Source organism: Plectropomus leopardus, chromosome 13 (assembly GCF_008729295.1).
Source record: "Plectropomus leopardus isolate mb chromosome 13, YSFRI_Pleo_2.0, whole genome shotgun sequence".
NCBI lineage: Eukaryota > Metazoa > Chordata > Actinopteri > Perciformes > Serranidae > Plectropomus > Plectropomus leopardus.
In genome coordinates this window covers 10400232-10425827 of record NC_056475.1, presented here as the reverse complement: position 1 = coordinate 10425827, position 25596 = coordinate 10400232, and the positions used below count along the sequence as shown (strand labels likewise).

At 38.1% G+C, this 25596-nt stretch overlaps 1 protein-coding gene across 2 annotated transcripts in view; it reads right to left on the bottom strand.

The window, feature by feature from the left end:
* dbn1 (drebrin 1) overlaps positions 1–25596 on the bottom strand; it is a 113921-nt gene that overhangs the window by 11865 nt on the left and 76460 nt on the right. For both annotated transcript variants that reach the window (XM_042498772.1, XM_042498773.1), the window contains exons 2-9: positions 11579–11634; positions 8750–8862; positions 6958–7032; positions 4681–4824; positions 3538–3615; positions 1846–1997; positions 1497–1554; positions 14–70 (exon numbers count right to left, since the gene is read on the bottom strand). In XM_042498772.1, the coding sequence (XP_042354706.1) occupies positions 14–70; positions 1497–1554; positions 1846–1997; positions 3538–3615; positions 4681–4824; positions 6958–7032; positions 8750–8862; positions 11579–11634 (733 nt within the window). The remainder of the gene's footprint in view (positions 1–13; positions 71–1496; positions 1555–1845; positions 1998–3537; positions 3616–4680; positions 4825–6957; positions 7033–8749; positions 8863–11578; positions 11635–25596) is intronic.

Genomic DNA, 25596 nt, shown 5'->3' with positions numbered 1-25596 from the left:
CAGTCAGACTCACCTCCACCTCAGACTCCTTCTTGTCTAGGTTGAGGTCCTCGATGCTCGGCTCTGCTGCCTGCAGAGAAGAAGGATAGAAATGAAGATGCAAAAGAAGAAAAACTTGCTGCCAAACAGTAATTCAAGTATAAAAACCAAATTATTCTGTTTTTCCAGTAATGTTTAGATGAATCCCTTAATGACTGAACACAGATCCAGCTCATATAGTGAACAGAATAATCACATGATGCCACCAGCAAGGGGCAATAGAGACCGTGATTTTTTTTCTACCGCAGAGAAACAATAGTGGTGACAATAAAATTAAAGAAAAAAGAAATAATCTTGATTAAACGAGTACAAAATCTAGTGAAGCTGTCATTGAATTCATTGAAGTAGCTTCCTATTGCTACTGTGGTAGTGAGCAGCCTCTTGCAGCACAATAATAGTCACAACAATCATACATATATGCAGGCTGTATAAAAAACTTTTGTGTAATAAATTTAGACTTTAAAAATAGGAAACTAAATTCAGTGCTTTTAAAGACTTTTGAGACCTGCATACATCTTGTTTAAGGAAGCATAAAATATTAATTTAATTAGTAAAAATTCTTACACTTTTAGGAATTTCGATGCTCTTTAGCATATTTCCTGTCAACAAAACAGCTGTGAATGGATCTTTTTATAAGAACTATTGCCAATAGGTTGATAAAATGTTTTTTCCAAAACATTTATCTAATGCAAAATAGGTGCATATGAATCTTGTTCTTTAGACAAATAGCTCGATCAAAATGAAAAGGGCAGTATTATGTCTTACATGTCTTATGGAGTTAGACACTCTTGTTGCAGCGACACTAGAAATTATGATCATGATTCCTCTGGGTGATTATTTGGGGAAGCAGCTCAGTCATTGACATCCTGCTGGGTTTTTTCCTCACTTCCATCAGTAACAAACGATCCCTAAAGTTCCTTGAGCAAGACAACCTAACTGCTGCCTGTGAACTCATCGCGAGGACAGAGATTAAGATGTTGAGAAGATTAGCTGAAATATCACAGCTGTGCTACGACGCAGCAGGCAGCTGATTGCAAGATGTGAAAAATAAACCACCCACACACACTGATAGACTGAAAACACTCTCACTGCCAGACATAAAATTCTTCTTTGAAAAAGCAAAAAAAGCATATAATCACTCCTTTCAAAGACAAACCCCACTTTCTCACAAATTGATTTCATTTTTGGGTCACAGCATGACAAAAACCAGAGGCGTGCAAACCACCTCTTAACCGTCCTTTGGGGAAAGAAGCGATGCTTTGATGGGCAGAGGGAGCAGACACAGAAACAACCAAATCATGTGGAAATAATCAAATTTAAAAAAGCTGAACCTGTTGGATGAGCACCATATGATGCTACAACTGAACTTAAATTGTTTGGGGTACTGAATAATCTACTGCAATGAATAATTAATAACCAGCAGAGTCATGATTGCAGATTTATAAACAGAAACTTACTATGGTGGTCTGGTTCCGCAACCTTTCTTTGGCCTCTTCCTCTTCCTGCATTTTCTTCCTGTTATCACACACAAACACACAGATTAGATAAAACTTCAGTAAAAAGTCTGTTTATGATTTGTGTTGAAGTGAAGAAAGCAAACTTTACTTTAACTTCTGCTTAAGGTCAGATGTTACTCTTAAACACATATAAACCTGAACTGAAACAGTGAGTGCTCCTATAAATTTTGAAGAATATGTAGATAACATATTGTGGATGTCACTCTGTCATCATTTGTCTTTTAGCTCTGCTGTATGTTTATGATTATGTTTAAGTATGGTGTTGACTGTTTGTGTATCTGTTCCTCACCTGTGCTCCTCGATCTGCCTCTCCCTCTCGCGGTACCTCTGCTCTCGGCTCTCCTGCTCTTTCCTCTCCAGCTCCATTCGCTCCTGCTCAAAGCGCTGCCGCTCCTCTGCTGCCTTCTTCTTCTCCTCCTCCTTCCTTACCTCCTCCTCGCGCTGGAGAACATACATAAAAAACAAGACATTAGTGTAAATATTCACAGTCTTTTTATCAACTTCCTTATTTATTTACTTTTTCATCTTTTACCTATTGTTTTTTTCCTGCCTTTGGTGTTTCCTCCCTTATGGAAGCATTTCCTCAGTTGCGGTTTTAATTAGTACAATTTTTTTGTGTTTTTATTTACATGACTGTGTGTGTGTGTTGGGGGGGGGGGGTGTTATTGTATAAAGCTTTTTATTGCTAAGTAACCCTTTGAAACTTGGAGGACTTCAATTTTCTCGTGCTGCTTTCAGGTGCCTTTAACAAGTATTAAAACCTTTGAACACTGAGCAAATTGGTGCGATTTATTTCAAAAATGTGGGGAAAAGTCAATGAGCAACTTGGTATCAAATGTTCTACAAATTGCATAAAAAAAGTAGAGTAAAAAGTAGATGTAGAAAATTATTATTTTTTTAAACCTAGAATAAAGTAGGGAGAAAGGTTCAAGGTTCAATATCTTTATTATACCCAGGGGGGAAATTTGAATCACAGTCAGCAGTTATAAGAAGACATAAAACAAAACAAATTAATACAACAACAAATACCAAACACAAATTACAATTACAGAGTGTCATTTCTAGCAGCAGGAATAAATGACCTTTTGAACCTTTTTGTTCTGTCTCATTTTTGTACTTTTTTATTATTTTTTGCCAAATTTTGGGTCATATTTTCTTCCCTTGTTAAATACCTTCCTCCCATGGTTTTGAAAGAAATCAACTCAGTTTGTTTAAACTGTTTCAAAGGGTTAATTATCTGCCCGTCGACTAATCGATTCATTTAGTAATGCTGAACGTTGCTGTTTAGCTCGATATCTACGGTTTCTGAAGCAGTGAAGGGCAGATCTGGTGACATCCCTGAAGCTCAATGAAACACGCTGTCATTTTACATTTTGTTTGAACATGCTGAGGGCAACGTAGCTGGATGACGTTGCATCATTTGACTTTGTACTTCACTTCCACTCCACTCCAAACACAGCTGGAGCTCACATTAACTGTATTTATTCAATAATCAGATGAAGAAATTGATACCACTCTCGTGTCTGTGAGGTGACTATAAAGCTACAGCCAAAGTTAAAAAATAGACCTACCAACACCTCTACAACTTACTAACACATTATATCTCCTTCATTTAATACATGAAAGTACTGCTTTGTTACATGTGTTAGTGACAGATTACTTTGTGTCAAAGCACACTAACTTTTGCTGAAATGAATCACAATTTCACGTTTGACCGACTGCATTTGCTTCACTGCACAGTTTTCCTATGCAATGCAACATTCGAGCACACTCACTTTTAGTGTGACCTCCAAATTAAGTGGCGGTGAGTGCAATGCAATCACAGCTGATAAAAATTGAAGATAAATAAACACGAAGTTGTAATTAATCAGAATGATCCTTAACAGTAACTCTGCTTTCCTAATGACGCAAAATTAGACTGTTTCTCATCGCTTTGCTTGTCTCACTCATTCATCACCTTTCCCTCCTCTTCCACACCCACCTTGGCCTGCTCCCAAAACTCCTCTCTATTGATTTTCTTCATCTCCACCTCTGCATTGGTCTTCTCGTACACTGTGCCCTGCATTAAGAGGAGAGAGGGGGAAGAGAGACAGACAACGGTTGAGTTTCTTTAGTCAGAAGAATAGCCAGAGAACATTGTGTTTCTGAATGTTAATGATCACATGAGCCAATTGCTGCCTTTATAGAAGTGTTATTACAAATACACTAGATATGTCAGGTTAAATTTTGGCAAAGAAGTCTGAAAAATAATGTATATTTCTGTTTGATTTAACAGTCATAAAAACTCAGTCTTCAGTGTGTTGCTGGTTCATTTTACAAGCTGGAAAAAAAGGCTCATGCAGAATCTACTTGTAAAAAAGAGACATTTGAAACCTACAGAACTTCAGACAACCAGGGTTGAATAATATGACATCAATATGAAATTACAATTTCGCAACTGCTGTTTCTGTAAATGTAACTCCTGCACTGCATTGGTGCAAGCAAAACTTTCTTTCTACATTAAGAAAAATCTCATGAAAATCAGTGGGTTATTGTTTTTTTTTTGTCAGCTGCTAGAGCTGACGTTTCCTTCATAGACCAACAAGATGAACTCAAAAATAAACAACATTATGTGCTTTGAAGTTTCTACATTATGTTCATTATTTACCAACTGTTGCTCATTCAAAGGACTAGACAATTTTAAATGCTGTCTGAAAATTATGCATTATGCAGACACCTTGATCCTTTGTGTAGATAATGAGTTTATCCTCAAAAAACATGGAGACAAAGCCCAAAATGTTGACAGAAAATTGACAGATTTTCACTGCTTACTAAGTCATTATTAATTAATTCAGTGCATACTTTTTGAAAATTGCCTCTTTCAGATGACCATTTTGAAATAAAAATGATTATTCATTTGCCCTAATGGGAACCTAATTGAGGAAATAATGAGTAAAAGAGGTCAAGGTCAATACGCTGTCTGCGATCCAAGTAAATGAGAGAGTCAGAGTTTTTATTCTGTCTGATAAACTAGAGGTGAATATATGAATATATGTGCTACAGAAGAAAAACAAGGCGGTCATGATGAAGAAGATGAAAAAGAAGAAGTAAGAGACAGCGCTATCATCCCTCTCTGTCTTCGTACCACGTCTTTGTGTTCTTCCTCTCGGGTTCTCAGGCGGCTTAGGACAGGACTCGCCACTGCCACAGTCCCATTGGTCAGTCGCTGCCCGATGGCTGATGGCTCGATGTCATCCAGACTGCTGGCGTTGACGATGACCTCCACGCCCTGGAGAAAAAGAGGGAGAAAGCAATCTACATCAGTCCACTTCTTTTTATTAATATTATTATTGGCAATGTTGAAAGATACTGTCATATATTTTACTTAGCTAAAAGTAGCAATATGACTTGTAAGTTACAAGTAAAAGTCGACAGAATTGGACTTCAGTGAAAGTATTACCAGCACATGTAAGTAAAATATTCAAATAAAAGTAATGGTCACTTTCAGAGTGTTTTAATATCATATTATTTGTATATTATAACTGAAGCATTAACACACAAACAGCATTTTACTGTTGCAGCTTTATTTTAACTGTTTACTGACAAATGATAAATATATACACACAAAATGAACTTCTTTCAAACTCAGTTATTCTTTCTAATGCAAGTTTTTTTGTTATTATTTTCAAGGAAAGATGTTAACGTTTTAAAAGTTCTACTAAATTGTATTAAAAACATGTACCCCTCTCTGCTTTTTTCCTTCATCTTGTCCCGTAACAATGTTTCTTCTATGTAAACTATTATTAGTCAGTCAGTCAATGGTCATGCAATAAATGCCATATGATTAATAAACTAAATTTTACTGTCACAATTATATTCAATACAAGATTCAATTTTTAACTGTGACAGATTTAATATGATCTTATGTCTTATGTCTTGATCTTATGTCTTGCATAGTAATATACCAACAAAATAGTAATTGCATAGAAATACATAATGTATAATGTAAGGACTGTGAGTATGTGTGTCTGTCTGTCTGTCTGTCTGTCTGTGTGTGTGTGTGTGTGTGTGTGTGTGTGTGTGTGTGTGTGTGTGTGTGTGTGTGTTTGTGTGCGCATGTATGGTATCCAAAAGAGTGTCACTGAAAGCCCATTGGAGTGGTGGGATGAAGTCGAGGCTATGTGGGAGAGGAAGTGCCACTTAAAATAATGACACTTCACCAGCACACACACACACACACACACACACACAGACACCCCTACACCGACACACACACACACAGATAGAGAGAGAGAGAGAGAGAATTTGGCTGCTCTACAATTCCAAAAACACACTCAGGCAGGTGTACAGGTGTGGATTCACAGCTGTGTTGGACACACACACATACACACACACGCACACACACACACACACACACACACACACACACGCGCACACACACACACACACACACACACACACACACATGCTTGGTGGGTGAGAGGATTGTCATTCAGCTCAGAGAGATTACTTTAAAAAGAGATGGTATTAGTCATGCCCTAAAACACACACACACACGCACACGTACACACACACACACACACAGTTGATCCTCCTACAGGTTTAATGTTCTGTAGCTTCTTGTTGAGAGTTGATTGAAAACATCACACACACATTCCCAACATGACACAAGACTGAAGTAGATTATGAAACAAACACAATCACTTCAGATCGGCTGCATGAGATCGTAGTAACCCTCTTTCTGGAGTCAAAAAGAATAACCTGTGTTCCCCTCATAAGATCACAATGAGGGATCTAAACTGATAAGTTCAAAAAATTATTTGTGATATAGAAATAATATCCTTTTACTGAAACCTGGAGCAACATCACTTTTCTTGTGCTGCTTTCAAACATTGGTGTAATTTTTTTCAAAAAGAAGGAAAAAAAGGAAATAAGCAACTTGGTAAGAAATGTTTCACAAAGTGCGAGATATTAGTTGATTTATTCTCATTATTTCATTTTTAAAAAATTATAATAGAATTATAAGTTTTTTTAAGCACTTTTCCCAGGTCATGTCCTTTTTAAATGTTTTTTAGTTTGTTTTGTTTACTAATTTTGAGGTGATTTTCTTATACTTTTTCCTTATTTTTTGTCAATATTTGGATGATTTCTTTTTCTGTTGCTCAGTGCTTTCTTTCAATGTTTTTGAAAGAAATCAAATCAGTTTGCTTCGGTTTCAAAGGGTTAAACCAGGCTTTCTGCAGGTTTAAGTTAAACCTCGGAAACGACGACCCCTAATGGTGCTCAGGTGACCCTTTTAGGACTCCAAATAAATAAATAAACATCAAAATGATCCAAAATGTCCTCAAATTTAAACACATAAAGATCATTTGTAAAGTCGTAAGTATAAAGGAGTATAGTAAAGTAGCACAGTGTGTCTGACCTGTAAAAAGTCTGCGATGGTGGCGACGTGGCTGGCACAGGCACACTTCCTGGCATCCGGCACGTCATCCCCGACCTGAGAAAAAGAAAGAGAAGGATGGAGGAAGGGGGAGAGTGGAGGAAATAGGGGAGATGGTGACCTTAAAAAAAAAGAAATTCAACAGCAACAGAAACATAACAGACAGCAGCAAAGAAACATCTGCTGTGAAGTGTTACTCTCTTCCAAATAATCAGATTCATGGGGACAGTTTCCCCTTCATTCTGCTCTCAATTGGGCCTTTTGCTCAGCCGCGGTCATGTTCACTTATTGAAATGGTCTGTATTATAACAGGCTGGATGTCATTCAGCAATCACGGCTCATTCAAACCAACACAATGCAAACGCAGTAAGCAGCAATTTCAGAGAGAAAAGAAACAAGGCCTCATCTCATCTGTTAATAAAACCACTTCATCTGTGTCCGTCTGTGTGTCTGATTGAAAAAGAGAAAGCAAGAGAGTTATCTGGAGTGTATTTTGCAATATACTTGAGACTTTGTGGAATATTTTTCCACCACTGTTTAGTGTTTTTCTGTTCATTTTCTCTACATTTTGTGGGAATTCCTGGATCATTACAAGCTGGTTTGGCCCAGTGTGCAGAAGTCTGGTGCTCCCTCTGCTTTAAGTGTTGATGGCTCATTTAAACACCAAATGTCTCTCTCTCAGTCTCCATTCACTGCAATTACCGGATGTCTCTATCGCTTTCTATCATTTTGTTTCCTGGAAATTCCATTTATTTTTGAATAATATGGAACAGCAAACACATTTGGAGAGAAACATAATTCCACCCAAATTACATTTTTATCATCATAATGATGAAAGATTTTTAATGAAGTTATCTGGCAAAAAATGTGTCTGCAATACTGTAGGTTTAGTGAGAACATTTTTTTAGTTTTCCCAACTATATTCACTCAGAGAAACAGAGGCATGGTTACATTTTTATGGTCATGTTTAGGCAACTCACACCACTTACGTTATGGTTAGGGAATAAATATCCAACTCTCAGGAACTCACACCAAAACAAACCAGAAGAATAAATGTTTGAAAATGTTGACCACTGTCACCCTGGAGCAAATAGACGCTCATATTTTTAATAAAATATTTATTGTTGTGCATTTGTAGTACTGTAACTTAAAGCATACAGGGTTGGCATGTGCAACAAAAAGTACTATTACTTGGAAAAAACAATCACTAGTGAAAATAATCTAGACAGCAATAATGTTTCCCTCAATTGGCAAAGGAAAAAAAAAGTGTATATAAACTTATGTTGCTCCTCATTAAACATTATTGACTTGAGTATCTTGCTTATTTGTGTCAGATAGTGCTAATCTCTTTTTGGACATAAAAATATTTATCTGATTTGTTAAAACTGACTTCAACTGACTGCGATTTTAGGATTGCATTAGACTGTACAGGTGTACCCAATTAAGCGGACACTGAGTGTAAATCTGCAGCTCTAAACTGCTGCAGGCATGAAGAGTAACACCATCCAATCACAGAGCTGCTGAGGCTGCAGCTCTGTGATTGGGTGACAGAACCTGGTCTCGGGTCCTGCACGTAAGTGACATGGTGTGCCCTTGTTAAATAAATGGTTAAATTAAAAATGTGCTGTGACCCCTAATGGCTCTGATATTCTTCTTTAATGGCTTTGAGGACATTTCAGTGTGTGTGTGTGTGTGTGTGTGTGTGCTGCTCACAGTGTTTGGCGTAGTGTCATGCTTTGCCCGTCCCCTCCCCCTCTGTGACCCGGCGACTCACCCAGTTGATGAGGATGTATCGTGGCAGAGCGGCGTTGGGCTCCTTCAGGCTGCAGAAGCCGTACATCACCCTGGCACTGTCAAAGGTCAGTGTGATCTCTGCCAGACCGCCTCCTGCACCACAGAACAAGAGGCTGCATCACGACTTACAGTAATGTTTCTGTTACACTGCTACGCTATCAGACAGAAGCTGTGCCAAGTTCAGGTTTTGAAACACGTTTACAAACTAATCAACTTATGATATAAACTGGAATGCAATTAGAGATCATATATCATGATTGTGCTACGATACACAATCCATTAATTGTGTTGTTGTTGTTTTTGAACCCGCACCTGGATCTGCACACATAGTAACTAGCAACTCAACATGGACTCTAACACCAATGACTCGGACTTCAGTTGAACTTGAGCCTTTTGACTTGAAAATACCTTCCCCCAAAATTAAAAGGTATGTTTTTAAAGTGTGCCACATATCAATTTATTCCCCTCCTTTTTCTTAACCAATTAATGCTGCTGTTATTTAGACATGCAACAACATCACTTTATCACATTAAAAGGAAGAACCGTCTAACAGAAAATGTAAATGCAAATTTGGGAGGAGAACATTTTTCCAATATGAAATGAGGTAAATTCAACAAGAAAGTTCAGAGTGAATAATTAATAGTGCTCTTGTATATGTGATGAAAGTGCACTACTTTTTTATGATTACAGTTGCACTCGTTTCAACAAATGCACGTTTTGAAAAACGTTCTTGTTAACTTAATATAGCATTACTCTGTTGTTAAATTGGCATAACAGTTTGTGCAGAGTGCATTTTGACTTGTTGAGGACTTGATAACTAAAAGCTTAAGACGTGAGACTTGAGTGCAAGACTTGGATGGACTTGTGAGTCAATGACTTGCATGATCCAATCTGTGCCTACATGAGGTCTGGGAACATTGAAACTTTGCTCACCAGCAAAAATATTTGAAGGGATTCCGAGTTATCAACATTTAAACTGATCCTGTTATTGTAGCACAATTCATTGGTCAAATACCAATAGTATGTTAATTAACTTAGTTTATCTACTAAATGTTGTGATAATCCTGATTTTCAGACTCAAGAATTCAAAGCAAATTGCATGCATTTATTCAGTTTATACCGTAGGTACTTGAAATCGACTTCACTATTTCCATACGAGGACTACTTTAATTTCCTACACCACTACATTAATGTGACAGCCATAAAACTTTCTGATTATTAACTTTTACTTAAGTAGTATTTTTGAATGTATGGCCTTTACTTGTAATGGAGCACTTATACATAACTATACCGCTACTTTTACTATCGTATAAGATCTGAATACTTCTTTTAGCAATGTCAGCAGATCAGCGGCGACATATTCCAGGCTGCTTGTTTTTTTTCAGATTATGATGCTGTTTTCTGTATCTCAGTGTAGCTTCAGATGTCAGAGATGTCTACGCACACATTTGTAAACACCGCACATACAAACACACAAACATGACTGCAGTCTATTGGTTCAGATCTGAGGATGCAGACAGATTCCTCTGAGGTTTACAGTGCAGATGAACAAACTGCGTTTCCTCTCTGCCGCTGCTGAAATATTCACGTCTCTCTCAGGAAAAGCTGCCGACATGAAGGAAACTAAGGCCATGCTGGCAGAAGTGGCTCTTCATCATGCAGCTCTCCAGCATTAGTGATACAGACACTTCACTGTATTAGCTCCAGTTTATTCCTCTCGTGTCTTTATATTCAGGACCTCTATGTGGATGATTACATTAGACTCACAGAATAAGCTCTGGTTTTCATCAAAAGTAAATCAAAGTAAAACCACGAGACATGTCCAGGTCTTCATGTGCTACATCCCTAAAGAGACTGGTGACTGAAAAGACCAAAATCAACATTATGTTACTTTGTCTCAGTGCCTTCTTACTGCCCTTCCCTGTCTGTGGCTCTTAATAAGGCTAGAAAATATATGCTTTTTGGATAAAAAGTCAACCATGCAAACCTGCACACATAAACAACTGAATGAGAAAGTTTACTACAGCTCCCATGTGGCTTTTCAGTCAGAAACATCCAATCATAGAGTTACAAATTCTGTTATGTGCTCCACAAACAGTGAGCTGACATGAATGTTTAAAAAGCTGCTAAAACATTTTCAAGTTTAAAATCAGTTCACTTTCAGATTGTGGGCCAGTTTTGGATGACAACAACAACCCAGTCATCATAATAAATGTTGTACATTATTATGTAGCGGATACACTGAAACATAACACTTCAGCTATGCTGTGGTAATGTTTAGGCACAAAAAGCACTTCATCATGGTTAAAATAGATCCTGTTTGACTTAAAATACATAGTTTTGGGGGCACAATGGCAGCTGTAAATGTTGTGGTTTCTATATTCTGTATAATTTAATCCCCATATGTATATTTGTCAATTCACAAATGATGGAATGATATCCTTTAAAAGAGGAAGGAGAGAGACCATTATGTACTGTATGTGAGTGCATCAAATACAAAGGAGTCTAACTAAACTGTAATGATCATGCAGCGCATCATTAACTGTAGTAATAATGAATCCAGCTCTCTAATGGCTCACTAACAATCAGGAGACAAAGAACATGATCATTTTCCCCCTAAAGCAACAGCAGAACCTGCAGAGCTCATCAGAGCCACAACTGCCGGTCTGCAGCAGCAAATTACAGCCACCTCCACACATGTTAACATGCTTATAGGCAGCCATGTTCAGTAAGGCATTAAAAGAATGAGAACAGCACAGTGACACATTTGGGAGAGATTGAACTAATAGACAAAAAAGCATAAACTTACCTCCTGATGATGCCATTGTCAGATCATTGCTGTCATCCTCATATGTGTACAAGGCCCTGCAGAGAGAGAGGAAGAAAAACAAATTTTCATAAATATGATGACTTAATGTATTTCAGATATTCATTTTTGAATGTACAATATGCTGTGCAATGTACATGTAACAGTAAAGAATTTTTTTCTTTTTTCTAAGTCTTCCAAATTTCAATAAGGCTGAAACAATCACCCAAACAATTAATCTGCAGGTATTTTGATAATCAGTTCATAATGTAAGGGAGTTTTCGAACAACAAGACAGGTCTATGAGACTGAATCTACACACAGCAGTCCTTGGAGCTCAATGTTAGACGTTCAAATGTACAAAATACAAAGTTCACATGGAGCCGACCGAAACGTAATTATTTTTGCAGGTATCTGATCATTAACAAAACTATCTGACATGTTAATAATTTGACCTGATGGTGGGTCTGAGAATCACCAAAGTCAGAGGGATTCATCCTTTAAACACCATACATGCTGTACAGAATTTTTTGTATTCGGACAAAACTTTGGTTTATAAAGAAATAAACAATAGGGGGGTCATAACATCCAACATGATTGAAATATCTGCTGTAATGGATTGATTATATATTTTTGGAGGTGGACCATCATTAGCAGTGCTTTTGGAAAATCTATATTATTATTTGCACCTCACTTTCTGAGTGTAGAGCGTACTCTGGGCACAGATGAAGCAGCAGAGCACCAGGTGCAGTGAAGCTGAGACTTAACTATTCATTTTGCTAGGTCTAAACTTTTACTCGCCCCTGCAGCAGCTGCTCGCCTCATCTACTGATCTGATCCTCTCTCATAGGATCGATAGATCATCCACCCATTGACTCACCCAACTCCACAAACTGCTGCTGAGGACCCACGTTCATGGACCCCAAAAACATCCACGTTCAGAGAGGGGACACAGAATAATAAAATAAAGGGACACAAACAAGCTACCACCACATATAGATTTAAATTCTGCGTGAAAAACTAAGCAAACAATAATTAAGTTTTAAAAAGGTCGACCTGCTGGTGGCCCCAAAGGAAAAGTTGTGAGTGCACCAAAGTCAGTAGAATTCATCTTTAGGGAACGATAAACGTCTGTGCAAAATATATAGATTGTCATATATAATATGACAATCTGTCTGATAGCTACTGAGATACTCCAGTCTGGACAAAAAGTGTGGACCAACAGACTGACATTGCATCCATAAAGCCGTGCCAGAATCCCAACATGCTAACGTGCCAAACTAAGATGGTGATCATGTTAAACATTACACCTGTTAAACATCAGCATGTTAGCATTGACAGTGTGAGTATGTAAGCATGCCGATATTAGCATTTAGCTTTGGGCACTGCTCTGCCTGAGTAGTCTCACAGAAACACTTGCATGACTGTAGACTCTTAGCTTTGTTTTCAAAGCACATAACATTTATTTTGAAGACACTTTTGCCCAAAGCAACTTACACTGAGTGCATTCAGCACTACTTTATGTGCACAAGAGGCAGAAGTTATCAAAGTTTGTAAGTGCATCCCTCTCAGTGCGACAGAACAAGAGCTTAGAAGTGCTTTCCCATTTTGAAAACCCATTTTCTATATATCAGCACTCTCATTTCCTCTGGTGAATTTCCTCATGTTAGCAGCATTTCAGGCTGATCTTGGTTCTGTTAGTCGTCTGTTAACACTGCAGTGCTACATGACGCAACCATGCAACTCTCTTTGCTGCAATCACATACCAAGTGATTAACATCAGATAAAAACCAGCAGCTTCCTGATCAGGACGGCTGAGAAAAGTGTGAGCAGTCGACAGAACAAGTGACTCCTTTTGTCACCAGACACAAGTGTTACAAACCTCTTTAGGATGACCGATAGAGCTGCTTTATCTGCTCAAGTGTGTGTGTGTGTGTGTAAAGCAGATTACTTGGTTTGATTAATGACTGTGGGAACTCCTGTTGGTCTCTGCCTGGATTAAAAAGACACACACATCCTAACACAGTTTCGTACCACTGAGGACATTCATTGACATAATACAAACCGTAGTTGTCCCTCAGCCTCAATCTAAAACTAATTCAAATGCTAGAACCAAGACACAATGTCCCTCTGGTCTAAAACTTTGGTCCGTCCAAATATAAAAGTACAAAACCAAACTCTCACACTGTATCAACTGTTCTCTCTCAGTTTGACCTCGGTTGCTCTCTCCACTAAAGTCTTTTTTCCGGCACAACAGATGCAATTACATCCACAGCATTATATAAAATAATTTATATGCATGCCACGCACATCCTCATGCATTCACACACACACCCACTTATGACCTCTTTGGCTGAGGTTAAATAAAGGTGGCAGACATCACAGTTTAGTCAACAACTCCAGTTAAAACAGTTTGACCTCCTGTTATAACTCTGCTGAAAAATCCATTCACCTGCAGGTCAGAATGAACTCTTGACAACAAAAGAAGTCTGCCTAAACCACCTATATAAATGATTCTTACATCTTTACTACTAGCAAGGTAAAATGTAAAGTGTATCCTGAGGGTTGTTACCAACATCTAAAGAATCTATCATCTGCACAGACTCAGCAGACTGAGATCCACATTGTCAGACTTCACTAAAATTGACAGAGTTTCTGTCTGTCCTTGGATTTTCTCAACGACCGTTCATCCAATTGACCTCACACTTGGTGGGTGTATAACTGAAGACCCAAGGAGATGAACTATTGAGTGCGAGCTCTTCAGATCTATGGGGAATATTTCATAGTAGTGCACTATGTACACAGTGTGGGTTCTGGGACGCAGCTATGTCATGGCAGCTGTAGCTATAGGTTTACTTTATCTTAGATTATTTTGTTTCATTTTTAAATCTTATTCATCAGTTCTCTTAAAAAACAACCCTGACCTTAACAAAAAGATAATCCAAAATGTTCTGCACAATTTTATACACATTTTGCATCCAAAAAATATTGAGATTATTTACTTTTTAAAAAAGCAAACATTACCAAAACATAAAGACACTTCATTACAAATAAAGGTACAGAAACATCGACAACAAAATGTACTGAAAGTATCACAGCTAAAAGAAGTCATGCATAATTATGTTAGTAATAGGTTTGATATTTTACTGGATCATTATTATTATTATTGATGACTGACCTAATTAAGTGCTGGTCAAGGTGAAGCTACTGTAATTGCAACTGCAACTCTTGGGTTGTGTATCTGATAACAATGAATGACTTTTTACAAAAAATCTGAAAAGAAGCTGGTTGCTGAAGCTGTCATAGAGGAGAATAACTGCAGTTTTTCCCTATGAAATATAGTGGAGTACAAGTAGCATAAATGGAGATACTCAAGTAAAGTACAAGTGCTGCAACATTGCATTCAAGTAAGTAACTTGAGTAAATGTATTTATCTGGCGGTATCTTTCCATGCCTTTGATACAATATTTTGACACACAGCATATGTTTCAATGATGATGATGACTGTCATGGTGGATCAGGTGGATTTAAACATGTCGGTGCTTCCAGCTATTACACACTGGACCCGCATTATTTAATTAAATGTCGACTGACTTTCCATCAAATCAGGAGAAGTTATGGAAACCAACAGAAAGCGACGGCGATCAAAATTGATTTTCCTACATATTAAATGCATGCTGGGATTGAGGTTAGAGAAATTACCCTTTAATCTATCAGGGTTTAAACTGGAGATTATAAACTGCAGAGCAATGCACTGTAGATTACTAAAGATTATATTTTTCAAAAACTGCAATAGAAAACTCTTCATCAAATTCTCAATCAGCACAAAAGCTCTGAGCTGCTGCCACCGATTGCATACATTTATATTTCTTTTGTGTGTTTTTTTGCTTGAGTGCACTATATGTTTTGTTACTAGACTATCTTCATCAAATAAACTACTATAAAATCTAACAAGAGGAGGGGAATTTATAATATTCTTATTAACTATCTTCACACTTCATTTAGCTCAAGAAATGAATGTTTCCCAAGTCAGCCTCAACAAGCTCCCCATGCTGTATATCTGCAAAAATGCCATTTCCTCAAATAAAATGGTTCCTGTTCTTGACTCTTTTTGGTTACAGTAATGACACAGGGAACTCTGTAGAGTTTACAATTAAAATACAGAATTAGTCTGTTAGTCTAAACTGAACTGAACTTTACAGTGACACAAAACCCGGAAATCTATCTTACTGTTCTATTTCATGTGAACAAAAAAATATGGAAAATTAACAGATATATGTTGCAGTGATATTGGGATGTTAATCATTTAAAACCTGTAGCAACATCAATTAATGTTAATGATCAGATACCTGCAACAGCATCAGTTTTCTTGTGCTGGGTTCAGACACTTTCCCAAGTGTTTTAACCTTTGAAACTTGAACAACTTGGTTTGCTTTCATTTGAGAAAACAGGAAAGGAGGCAACGGGCAAATTGACAAGAACTGTTCCACAAATTGCAAGAAATTAGTAGATTTGGAAAATTATTTCTACAGAAGCTGGGAAAATGTTTACAAAACTATATTTCTAATTATTATTATTATACAGTTGAAATATTTGAAAGAATTATATTGTTTTAAACACTTCTTTTCAGGTAATTTCCTTGTCATTTTATTTTATATTATTTTTTATTTTTCCCTCCTTATTTCAGGTAATTTTCTTGTACCTTTTCCATTTTTTTAAACCAATTCTGGAGTAATTTCTTCCTAAATTGCTCATTTCCTTGTTTGTGTTTTTGAAAGACACCACACTAATTTGTCTTAAAGGGTTTAAATAGCTTAATATGATAGAATTACGAGGCTTATTGTTTCTAAAGGCAGTTTGTAAAGGAGGATTTTTCCACAGCTGCATGCACAGTTGTAGATGTCCATGTGTCTCTGTGTGGTGTGGCGGGTATTACCAGTTGCCTCAGTCCAGATGACCTCATGCTGTTTCAGCCTGAAGCTTTAGTCTGGCCAACGTCTGACTTTCTGCTGACCTCATCTCCCCTCCCTCCATCATGTCTGTTTCTGCCGAGTCACTCTCTGCATCCAAAATCTTTTTTCACTCTCTCTTTCTCTCTCTCTGCTCTGTGTATTTCATCACCAAAATCTCATCTTCTACAATCAGCTCCATTTATCCATCCTCTTTTTCACTGTCAGTCTGATCATTTTCGCCTCAGGCAGCTGTTATTAGCAAAAAATGATGTAAAAACCTGCTGTTCACTATCTGCTCAGCACCAAAGTGGAGCTTTTACTAGCTTACGAATCAGACATTTTTCTCAGGAGTTGAAAGAGAGTGAATATTGGACTTACATTCACCCAAAACAGGATTCCAAATGAATGATAATGTTGCTCCATAACTGCTGGCTATGTAAAAACAGTTGTCTAAAACATGACACAGCTTGTCCCCCAAATGGCCAAAAATAAAACATAAAAAAATCAATGGAAGTCCACAGGAAGGTTTAATTTAACCTGGAGCTAAACCAAACTGACAGCATTTAATCTTTATACTTAACTGTGAACTACTATCTGAAACCATGGTTATCTCATCAACTGGACGGCTAGCCAGCTCTGAAATCTCCTAAGAAGTCAGAAAATCTCCAAAGTAATTGTTATTTTGAGAAGTCGACAACATATTCAAAGTGTAAATCTAAACAAAATCCACAGTAAAATTGGCTACATATTCACAGCATGTAAATTATGACTGTGAGTTTCAGTGGGGTCTGCTATAAACTCAGATTTATGCAAAATGCATGATGGGATACCTTACTACCCCCAAAGTCAGCTCAAAAGGACATTTTGGATGGTACTTGTTTATATGCAGAATTTAAATTGGAGCAGCGCTAGAGCCACAATTGATAAAGTCAATGAGAACAGACAAGAACGCAGACTCAGTCACATCATGTTCATCCAAAATGAATGTATCTCCTGAGGACACTGTGGTTTGAGTATCACTCACTGAAAAAATATTCAGGTCTATGCTGATGACAGTGACTACTATTACTACTACTACTACTACTGTAGTGACAGTTGTAGTAATAAGCAGCATCACAACAAACCAGTAGGCAAGCAAATTCCCGGAGGCAGGGCAGGAAGGGTAAGGCTGAAGGGTGGATTATAGACGAAAAACAAAGAGAGCATAAGTCAAGAAATAAAAGGATTAGAGATAATAAAGACAACAGGGTGCAAAAAGGATGGATGCGAAAGAAAGAGAGGAAGCGTTTAAGATTCAGTGAGAAAGCAAAAGAGAGAGAGAGAGAGAGAGAGAGAGAGAGACATGTATCTCACTCGCTCACTCAATGCTCTATAAATAATTCTCTTTAAAGCAGACAGCTGTTTATTATTCATATAAAGCCCTCATGACCTAGAAACAGCTCTGTGTGTGTGTGTGTGTGTGTGTGTGTGTGTGTGTGTGTGTGTGCACGGACAGCTGGGTGTAAGAGGAGGAAGAGAGGAAGGAAGACGAGAGGTGAATAAAAGAGGAAAAAATACAAGCAAAAAGGAGAAGGGGGAAGAGAAGGCGGGTAGAATAAGATGATGAGAAGAGGAAAAGGAGGATGAAGGGAGGGAAGGAGATGTTGGAGTGAGGAAGGCACAAAAGGAAAGCGAGAGGAAAGGAGAGGAAAAGAGAAAATAAGATAAGGGGAGGACAGCAAAGGAGAAAAGGAAATAAGAGGCAGGGAGGTTAAAAGTAGAGAGGATGAGTAGGAGGAAGAGGAGGAGGAGGAGAGAGAGAGAAAGAACAAACAGCCAACAGCAGGATAAAAGATTAGAGGAATAATGAGGGATCAACAAGGACTCTATTAATCAACTGATCACAAGGTAGAGGTCATAATCAATGAGTTCTAATCTTTCTATTTAGATACAAAAAAAAAACATATTTGCATACATACTGTTTTAGTGTGAGAGAAAAGACAACATAAAACTACATTTCAAACTAATTTGACTTTGAACACAACTCACATACAGTCATTAACTAACCACCTCACTTGAGTGACAACCAAATGACACTACCAGACAGCAGCATTTTACAGAACAAAACCAAAACTGAATCAGTGGTTTCATTAAATGCAACCAAAATGATATCATATTTATGTTTAAGTTACAAAGCCACCTTTAGGATGTTGTAATTATGACTCTTGTTCAAAAAATGTTATAAAGACTAGGGCGCACCATATCATCAGCCGAAGAACACTTAGTCGACTGAGACGGTTTCAAGTTGAGCAGTCTTTTTTTGTTTTTGGGTTTTGTTTTGTGAGCACTCTTGATTTTTATGCTATTGTTTGGTACAGGGAGCTGCATACATGCAGGCAGCGGTGCGGTGGAGGAGAGCGAAGAGACCCTCTGCTTAGTAGTGGTGAATTAACAGCTCACAGCAAGTTAATATGATGTAGTCTTTGGCTTTGTTTGATATCTACTGTCAGCAAAAAAAGTCAAATCCGTCGTTAGTGCGGTTAGCTTATTTACTATACGACATGAATGCCGCTGTCACACTGAACGACAGGCTGAGCCTCCAAAAGTTTTGTTTGGATTTCCATGAGCCCACAAATGGATACAAGACAATCGAATAATGCTGCACTAACATTTTAAGAAAGCTTGTCGGACATTTTATAACCTTTTTTGTGGTATTTAGTTGGTCTCTGTCGAAGACTGTTTGCACGGATATGCTTCAATTTTTCGTGTGCTCCATTCTCCTTAATACCACTTGATAGAAACCTTTTTCTGGGACCAGAAAAAGCCTTGAACAATATACAATTGTTGTTTTCAGGTGAACTATTCCTTTAATTTTGAGTATCAAATTAAGTGTATGAAGGATGTGCTGGTAATTGGATTGGCCGAAAAAAAGGTTCATTTCCTGTTTCCACAATGACAAACATCCCCAACCTTAACAAAGTGGTAATTTTTGACCCAAATACATGATCTTTCCCTAAACCAAATAGGGTTGTTGCTGTGCCTAAACTGATTTATTTTCCAGCAGTAATTTGTAACAATTTTGGAAGTCACAGAAAGATTATGTCAACACACACTTATCTCACTTTTTGACATCTACAGCATCACATTCAAAATGCTTTATCACAATACTTAACCTCATGGTGTGGCAATCATGACTGCTTCTTCAGTGCAGCTTGTTAGTTTTCTCTATTTCACGTTAGCGAGTGGAACTTTGTACAGTGTGAATTTTGAATTTGAACAGACCATTACAGATCAGCTATTGCATTTTTCCTCATGTTCAAACAGAAGCTCAAATTTCAAATTATAAGTGGGAGTTCTGAAACACACACACACACACACACAGTGCATATATCTCTATATGCAGGTCCCAGGGGTTCATTGAATAGCTCAATGAGTATAAAAATGATGTGAGTCATAAGCTGTGGCCTTCATAGTTGAACCAACTAAACATCTATGAGAAAATATTATATGTGGCCTATATATAATGTACATGTGTGTGTGTGTGTGTGTGTGTGTGCGTGCGTGTGCCCACGCTGCCTTTGATGTGCAGAAGAATCACAGTAGTGCTTTTAACTGGAGGCGGCACAACCGCTTTCCTCTCTAATCTGCTCTTTACTGTAGGAGGCTCTCTCTCTCTCTGTGTGTGTGTGTGTGTGTGTGTGTGTGTGTGTGTGTGTAGGTGAACTAACAGTGACTTTCCTATAACTGATTTTATTGCCTTTTTCTGGGTAGCTGTCGTTAACTGGTGCTACAAGGATGTTACCTGATGTTAACATTTATTATTAAATTGCAGCAGCACTAACATACAGGCCTGAGAGTGATGAAGAAAAGATCAGGGAGGGAATTTTAAATTACATAATTGCTGCAACGTTCAGAAATAAAGAGACAATTTTGTGTCATTAAATGTGTTGTCTGTCTGGATTTAATCAGGATCGTAGTAGTCGGGCTTAACTCATCTCAGCAGAAATAAACAAATTAACCTGGTGTTGTATCTTCAAATGGACCTTAATTTTTTGAATAATTGTTTCAAACTTTCTGTCTCTTCCTCCTCCGCCTTTTCTTTTTGCTACAGTCTACAACAAAACATAAATCATATTTGATACCACTGCACACAATGCAGCACAACACATGAAGCAGACTTTTCATCCCTCCCGGTCCATTAAAACAACAGGAGTCTCAACAGGAAGAAGCTACAGTACGGAGCCAGAGTTATTTTAAGCTGAAAGCTGATCCGCTCTATGTCAGACTTAAAAATCACAAATAATCGGGACCAAGACACAACTACAGTAACAGAGCTAATTTTAAAAACATTTCACAAGATGGATAAACAGAATCAGGGAGGAAGAACTGTGGTGACACGTTGAATCTCACTTACAGGAACAGGATGGCTCGGTACTGAATAAACACCACTGTGACACAGTCTCAACAAACACAGGACAGTGTAAACTTTGCGAATCTGTTCTTTTTGAACAACAGGACTTGACTTCAGAAACATGTTGTTTTAGAAACACAAATATGCCCAACATGGATTCAAGAGCCAAAAACCGCCAGGTCTGAGCAGTAAAAGGAAAGGAGTTTGGATGAATGAGAGGATTTTGAACAGGTATGTGCATAAAAAAAGACAGACTTAAACTATATGGTTAGATGAAAAGTTGCAATGATGCCTTCAGCTGTTCTGAAGGAACAAAGCTGCATCAGATTTGTTTGTTATTATGTCCACCTCCTGTATGAAGGATCAGCATGGTGGTGCATGGCACAGGCTTTCAAATAAAAAAGAGGCTGCCAAGACAAACCACCCCCAAACACCGTGGGGAGTGTCACCATGGCAACCGGGCAGCATCCCCCCATCGTTATCTCGGCAACAGCAGTTTTTGACCTGAGGGGCGCCACGATGTAAAGATAGTGACAGTGGGAAAGAGGAGGGTGTAGGACAGCTGAAGGGCAAACCAGACACACACATACCAGGTGAGCACACAGCATGCAGTGTCTGTGTGTGTGTGTGTGTGTGTGTGTGTGTGTGTGTGTAACTTTGTTGGATGATGCTTCAGCTGAACTCACCTAAAAAGTTCAAAAAGGATGCAGACCTGACACTGAGCAGGCAATAAAAAAAATGCTGCAATAACTGAATATCATCAAACAGAGTATGTTAAGCCCAGGGCCATTAAGCTGCAATAACTCCAGATATAAGATATAGAATTAAACTATAATTTTCTTCTGTCTTCTGAGGCAGCTGATGATCCTATGTTGCTAATAGAGACTGCAGATGGTGCCGCTGATGTTGGGGAGGTCATATCTTTTGGCTGGTGGTATCCACAGAGTACTTAGTTTGGAGCAGGTTTCATTATTAGTGCCTATATTGCAATTTCAGTATTATATGTATATTGATTTCTGAAATATAAACATGCTTTTCTTAACTAAAGCCATGCTGCTTGTGACCTAAAAGGGTAATAAAAGGAGCACAATGCCAAAAAATCAAGACCCTATAAAACTTTTGTCATAAGCTAAGGGACTAACATAGTTCTTCAAAGCTCGTTTTTAAATAGAGACTGTGATTTTGGAGGTTTTTATTTTGAAGATGGTAAATGGACTTTCACCATGGATGTATAAAGAGAACTAGATACAGTGCTGGAGGCAAACCCTGGTTCATTCCTATGAAAGTTGCTCAGTGCCACATGAGGCCAATAAGTTTGATCTTTGTGTTATGAAGGTATCCAGAACTTCAGCATTATGGGGCCCTTGAACAAGGGCACTAAAGACTTACTGTCATCAAGCACATCTAAGCATTGCCAAGCAGCAAACTTCTGTGTTCAGCTAACTTAAATAGTGACAAAATAATTTAAAAGTGCAGCTCTTCCAGTCTTTTCAAGTATTATCAGACTGGCAAAATATACTTTTGCTAGTGAACCCATATTGGGTTCAGTATCTTGCCCAAAGATACTTCGATATTTAGAGGAGTCCTTGATCGATTAATTTCATCAGCAAAAGGGGGAGCTTTGAAGATAAGGTCGTGTAATGAAATAACAAAAATGAATAACTAGCACTGAGTCTATTTTTGACTCAAGGAACACTTGCAGGGTTTTTAAAATGAGAGCTGAAAAGCTCTCATTTTAAGGATGTAGATTTAACCATCTTAATAACATTAAACTACTATGAAAGTCTCGGTAATATGTTTATTAAATCAGTTTTACAGGCTAAAGCTCCAAGCAAGTAAGAATCGCACCAGTTGCCATGACAACCCGATGAAAATAAGTAGCATTGAGAGTACCACAGTCTAAGCACAGAACAAGGCAATAAAGCTGCCAGAGCTAAAGGTTCGAAATGGAAAGCATCTACACTATTCGTTCTACTTTCAGGCCTCTTGGACACGCGTCACCAGCCGACTGATGTTATGAATCCTGCCAGAAAGCTCTTAGCTGCTCCGAGCCGCTGCTGTCAGCCCTCTTACTGACTCAGTGAAGACAAAACACAAGAGAGACAAGCAGACTGCAGAGGCTCATTTAGAAAAAGAAAAGGCAGATTAAGTGGAGTCAGCAGTTAACTATGCGACTGAGAGACATTACCAGAGTGAATGAAAGAGAGGAAAAGCTTACTGCTGGTCGTCTCATCAACCAACCAATAAACTGAAATGTTTCCATATCAGGAGATGTCTCTAATAATTAAAACACATGCAATAAAAATGGTGCATTAAGTTTCCCTTTGTGTTATTACAGAACGTTCTCTGCATAGAAGAGACAGGGTTTTCAATTTATTTAATGCATCAAACTGCATCAAGTAGCATAAATGAGGGCAAAGTGTGAAAATAGACTCAAGAACAGACACAACTAGTGTAGCATTGTTTCTGTCTGTTATTTGTCGAATTTAAAAAGTGAAGCCCGCTTTGTTCCCCCCAAAAAATCCAATATTTATCCACTGGTTTTGAGAGTTATGGATCCCTCTTGGGGTTTTTAATAGCCAGAGGGAAAAGAAAAATATGTGCAGTTGAAGAGATACGCAGAACAGAGAGACTGTAAATACAGACAAAGAGCTGTGAAGACAAAAGCACGCAGACAGAGAGCATTGTGGGACAGGACAGAGAGAACTGGGGGGGGGGGGGGGGGTGATAAGGTATGAGGAGAAGGAGTGGGGGGGGGGTGGGGTGATTAAGTATGCTGGCAATGACTGTTATTCCTGTGGTCGGATAACGTTGCGTGATTTATTGAGCGAGAAACCTACAATGGTGACTTAATGCGAAAGAAATGAGGCAGACAGACATGAGGACGGAGAATTATGGGTAATGTTTCAGGGGGGAGTGAAACAGGGCATTAGGGAACAGCCGTGACTCCTGTTCCTGTCAGTCTGGGAATGCACAAATCTGCACGCCGATCTGATGAGTAAGACACGAGTGTGGAAGGCAGAGATGGGGAAAACAAGACCAGTAATCTGTGGCCATGCTAGCGCCACCACAAGGTCAGAATGCTTATTACAGAACAGAAAACAAAAGTGTTGGAGGGAGAAAAACTGAAGTAAAGAAGTATTTTACCAATATAAAGAGAGTCCTTACATAAAACTAGGCCGTCTTTGCTGTAGAAAGATACAAAAACTTTGGAAATTGGTGCTACATAACCAGAAAAAAGAAAAAGGATGCTTTGCTCAAGAGGTAGAAAACCTACAACTACCATAATGCATCACACCTTATGTTCCCACTGGTGGGTGACGTAATGTGAACTGGTCAAACTGGGACAATGGCAGCCAGCGATTTCATATTACAGTTAAAGGGTAAGCTTAAACATGTTTCTGAAAATATCTGAGGCAAGAAATATACAACTCAGTAACAGATTCTTGGTTTATTTGATCAGTACTGTTTAATTTTACCGTTCGATCTCCATTTATTTGGCCTCTGTTTTTATTGTGCAGGAACTAGCCACCCTCTTCCTGTTCCAAAACTCTCACTATTACAGCTGGACATAACATTTAAATATGTTTCTGGAAATATTTTAGGAAAGAAATAAGCAATGCACTTACATAATCTGGATTTATATTTGTTCAGTACTGCCTAGTTGTATCGTTCAATTGGATCCAAGGTTGAGAGAAAGAGAGTTTGTTTTTCTGAATTATATTTAAACATAACTATGATGAGAAACTGTTTTACAACCTGCAGTAAATGCAAATAATTTATAAAATGCTAACACTGGATATGCTAACATTAAGTATTTAAGGTTTAGCATCATGGACTGTCAACATGCATATATAACATCACAATATTGACAACATTTCCCATAGAAGTCAACTTCAGTATGAATTCAATCATTAACCGAAGGGCTGGACAAGTGGAAACTTAGTAAAGATCAAATAATCACCAAAGTCATTACAATTCATCCTCATGAATATCTGAATGTTTAATCTGCAGCTATACAACAGCCACAGTGCTCCCCTAAAATTCCCAGAATAAAAGAAGATATGAGCTAACATTATTACAAACAGTGAAAGGACAGAGAAAGGAGAAAACAAGTGAAAGAATTTAAAAATAACAGAGAGGGGCGTATCTCTTCACAGCAAGTCAAGAGGAGAAAATAAGGACAAAAGGATGACTTGAACATGAGTATCTGTCTGAGCCCGCATTAAATTATAATGAGGGGAAGAAGAAAGCTCTAGTAATGGCTTCCCTTGAGTATATCATGGTTGCACTGGTGTGTGGTGCAGAGAGAGGTGGAGAGGTTGAAGGGAGGGTGAAAATGAAGACAATATTACAGCCATTTATAATATGAGATAAGAACATTTGTCATGTAGCTTCATTTAAAATCTAAAAAATAATCCAAACTACTCTAGACTTTGCAGTTCCACTTAAAATTTGGTCATGGTTGATGTTCTGTAGCTGTATATATTCTGAAACTTTATCATTCATGAAGTACAATAATGGTAAGAAGGGGGACGGTGTCCCTCCTCGCCCCCCCTTAAACTATCTAGTGCATATAAGCACACAAACATGACGACACTGTTAATTTCTGCTCTCTGTGAGGTTGTGCAGCGGTCACATATCAAACAGAATCAACGTTAGCAGTTTGACACACAGGCT